Genomic DNA, 3,985 nt, shown 5'->3' on the forward strand with positions numbered 1-3,985 from the left:
TTTCTTTTCTGACAAATAATGATTTGAGTTTGGTTTGAGAGGATAACAAGCACAAATTATTTCAACATGTACTCAACTTTTGTCATGCAAGATTCGTTTGTTTGTGAGTTGTCGGGGTTGTATTAAACCATACAGGTTTTTCTAATCACACTAAAAGTTTGATCCCCAGGTTGAAACAATTGTAAAGGTTTTGGCTGAGTGAAATGTTTTGCTCGGTGAACAGATGGTAAACCTCAGACAGATCATTTCCACACGAGAAAGCACACGTGCCAGAGAACAACCAGCAACGTCACTTGATTTGTACCAGCTGGGATACAGGAAGACAACAAAGGCAAAACATTTCAAATTCAAATGTGCTTTCCTAATCTTATCTACTAAGAACTATGAGTAAAAGCTCATTGTGTTTACATTTTGTATGAGAGATTAATGACATGACAAACCACAGCATACATGTGTCTGACAAGACAAATAACAGAAATGCTAAATATTTAAACTATGTAGTGCTGTTTATGTCTAGTAACTCCTCAACTGTCATGTAATGAATTGGCCTCGTTCTTTATTGACGAAATCCCATCAGCTACAAAACCTTTTGGGGAAATTGTGCAACATCTGAACTCCTCATGCTGCTACTTGCATTGATATCTTACCGACAGGCTTTTTCTAAAGCGGTTTTAACTGCATGGCATCAGATCCTCTGATAATAGTAAACACTTCTCTACTCTGAGGCTATTTCCCACAGACATGGCAGTTATTAAGCCACTCTTAAAATGATCTAAACAACTCCCTAATTAACAATTACAGGCGGCTATTGAACCTAACATTTTGAGTGAAATCATTGAAGAGACTGTTTTTCAACAGTTAATCACGCTTGACCATAAACTATTTTTTTTAATGTTTTCCAGTCAGGACCACAGCACAGAGACGACTCTTGTTAAGGTCTTGAATAACATCCACCTAAACACAGTAGAAACGTTTCAGTCTCTGCATTCCACATGGTCAACCACAACATATTACTAGAGAGACTGGAAAACTGGCCTGGACCTTCAGGAACTGTGCTATACTGGTTTCAATTATATTCGAAGTACGGTGGCCCTGAGAGCTCAATGCACTGTAAATTAAGAAAATACATGCAAATAGACAAAACACAAGCACATTAACAAACATCTTCACCTATTAGACCACAAACTATGATTACACATTGGATCGACGAAGACTACATGGAGTTCCCCAAGGCTCCATTCTCGGGCCTCTTCTGTTCAACATCTACACGCTCGCACCATCTCAGATTATGGAAAACAACAGACCTATTTTACCATAGTTATGCAGACCTCAGACAGATTGTTACATCACAACTATTGTCCCATACAAGCACTGAGTAGTGTATGTGCCAACATTTAGATAAAACAGAACGGGGATGTTGTAATAAGTTTGAAAGGGAAGGCAAAACAACATGGACTTGTGGTTATGTAAATAACTAGTGTGCCAATGCCGTACTTACCACAAGCGTGTGGCGAAATGTTTGAATGTGTACGATCCTCCCTCTCTATCCTTTCCAAGTAATCTTGAAGGGTTGAATCAGTCTTAAAGAAAAAATATCTATGAAAAATACACTTGAAATTATTTGTTTCCTCTGGACCAGGGTTTGAAAACAGACAAAACATCACTCTAAACAGAAATCCAAATTATTTTTGCATTCATCGCTCACAGTAGAAAAAACATACATTTCTTTGGTCTTTGAAAGTAAACAAGAATACAACTAACAACCTCCTGTTTTGATATGGAGGGGATTGAAGTGTTAAAGTATTAAAACGTCTGTGGAATTCTTGTACATCTTAATGATTCCCTCACATGCTTCTACTGTTGCATCTGCTCTTCTGCTTTATATGGGATATTTCACTAGTTTTGGCTCATATTGAGAATGTGTTTGTCTCTTGGGATGCACAGTGGGAGTTAAACGACATCTCGATCTCTTCGTCCTCTGCTGCATTTTCCCTCGTCTTCCTCCTCTTTCTTCTCTTCTCGCCAAACGTTTTGGCCACTTTCATCATGTGCTGCCTGAAGGACGACCCCACGAAGGTGTAGAGGATCGGGTTGAGGCAGCAGTGAGTGAGGGCCAAGCTCTCTGTCACCTGAGCCGCCTGATCCAACACTTTACTCGTCCCACAGTGGGTCACTAAGGCGTAGACGGAGTCCATCGCTCTGTAGACCTTCAACACGTTGTACGGCAGCTGAGTGACCACGAACACCCCCACTACGGTGAGGATGACACGTAGAGCTCTCCACTTCTTGCCTCTGCTCTCCACAGGGAGGCCCTTTAGTGCCCGGCCCACGCTCCAGTAGCAGATCACCATAACCAGGAGCGGAAGCAGGAATCCCAGCAGCACCTCTGCTATCTCCAGAGCAGCTTTCCCCCCTTGGGCCATTGATGGAGGGTAGATAGCCAGACAGACACTCCTATTAGATAACCATCTCACTTCTGAGAGAATTAAATCAGGAAGACCAAGGAGGAAAGCTGTCGCCCAAACAGCTAAACACACCTTCCAGCAGTGTCTCCTGGTGATTATCCTCCGCAGCCACCGACTTTGGTCTTTACTTTGCGCCCTGGCTAACGCCAAGTAGCGATCCAGGCTGATGCAGGCCAGCAGCAGCATGCAGCAGGTGAAGTTGACCGAGTAGCAGGCAGACACGATCTTACAGACGGCCTCGCCCAGCTCCCAGCCCCGCGCCGCATCAGCAGCCCAGAAAGGCAGCGTGCAGAGCAGGAGCAGGTCGGCCACAGCCAGGTGGGTCAGGAAGTGGTCCGTCATGGTTTTGAGGCGTTTGTGGTAGGCGTAGACCGCCACGACTAAGCTGTTTGCTGCCAGTCCCACCACCAGACACACAGTGTACATGATGGGGAGGAAGATGGCTGCGAAGGAACGGACATCGCCCTTCTCGCAGAGGACCGGGTAGTCCTCGTAGCTGAAGTTGAAGCTGATGTTGTCATGGTAGAAGTAGTCGTCCTCCTCTGAGACATCCATGCTGATCAGCCAAAGCTGTGAGGGAGGACATTTAAAATATCATACAATGACATAGTACAAATATTCTCAAATGGGACATTTTGCATAATGAGTACTTTTTCTGTTGGTGCTGTAAGTGTACTTTGAAGCTAATACTTTTCCACTTTTCCTTGAGTAAAATTTGACCACTTCTTTTACCTGTAACAGAGTATTTCTACACTACAGAGTATTTCTAAACTGTGGTATTATGTTTACTTGAGTACGAGATCTGAGTACTCTTGCGCCTCTGTTTGTTTAAGACAAGGACAAATAATTGATTATTTAAGTACTTTTTAAATAACTTTCAGTTCCATATCACAGGTTGAATACATGATAAACACAGAGGTGGACAGTAACTAAGTACATTAACTCAAGTACATTTTGAGGTATTCCCATTTTCTTCTTCTTTATACTTCTACTCTTGTACAATAGTACTTTTGATTCCTACAAGTTACTCTGCAGATTAAGCTTTCAACATACAATAAAATACAATAGCGCTCCAACATTGAAATGATACAAGTTAATGCATCAATAATAATATTCCATTCATGTAATATTTCTCATAATTACTCTGAAAGGGACACTCTGCACAACGAGAACTTTTACTTTTGATGCTTGCAAGGAGGGGTTTGTGATTTTTGTAGCTTTTACTCAAGGCAAAGATAAAGAATGCACATAGAACTGTATATAAACTGATTAAAGAGAATTACATTTTTTAGTGTAATCAGCGAATGCAGAGCCGCATCAAACCGTCGCAAAAGAAAGATTACGTCACTAATACAAAGGTATAAACAGGTACGCAATGTTTGATACTCACCGTGTTTTATTCATCTATTTGTCCCGTCTCCTTGCGCCATGTTGAGCTCAAAGCTTGTGTTAGACCTCAGACTTTAGATTTAAGATTAAACCGTCAGCCTACTCTGTGCTGATGGTTTGTGTGATTTCAC

At 41.9% G+C, this 3,985-nt stretch overlaps 1 protein-coding gene across 1 annotated transcript; it reads right to left on the bottom strand.

The window, feature by feature from the left end:
- Window positions 1–874: 874 nt before the first annotated feature.
- On the bottom strand, window positions 875–3,971 carry LOC116379536 (atypical chemokine receptor 4-like). Its single transcript, XM_031841485.1, has 2 exons — window positions 3,856–3,971; window positions 875–3,035 (listed from the first exon to the last, which is right to left on the bottom strand). The coding sequence occupies exon 2, from the start codon at window positions 3,018–3,020 to the stop codon at window positions 1,908–1,910; it is 1,113 nt and encodes a 370-aa protein (XP_031697345.1). The 5' UTR covers window positions 3,021–3,035; window positions 3,856–3,971; the 3' UTR covers window positions 875–1,907.
- Between the last annotated feature and the right edge of the window lie 14 nt (window positions 3,972–3,985).

This window comes from Anarrhichthys ocellatus, unplaced genomic scaffold (assembly GCF_004355925.1).
Source record: "Anarrhichthys ocellatus isolate YVR2014 unplaced genomic scaffold, GSC_Weel_1.0 scaffold4524, whole genome shotgun sequence".
Classification (NCBI taxonomy): Eukaryota; Metazoa; Chordata; class Actinopteri; order Perciformes; family Anarhichadidae; genus Anarrhichthys; species Anarrhichthys ocellatus.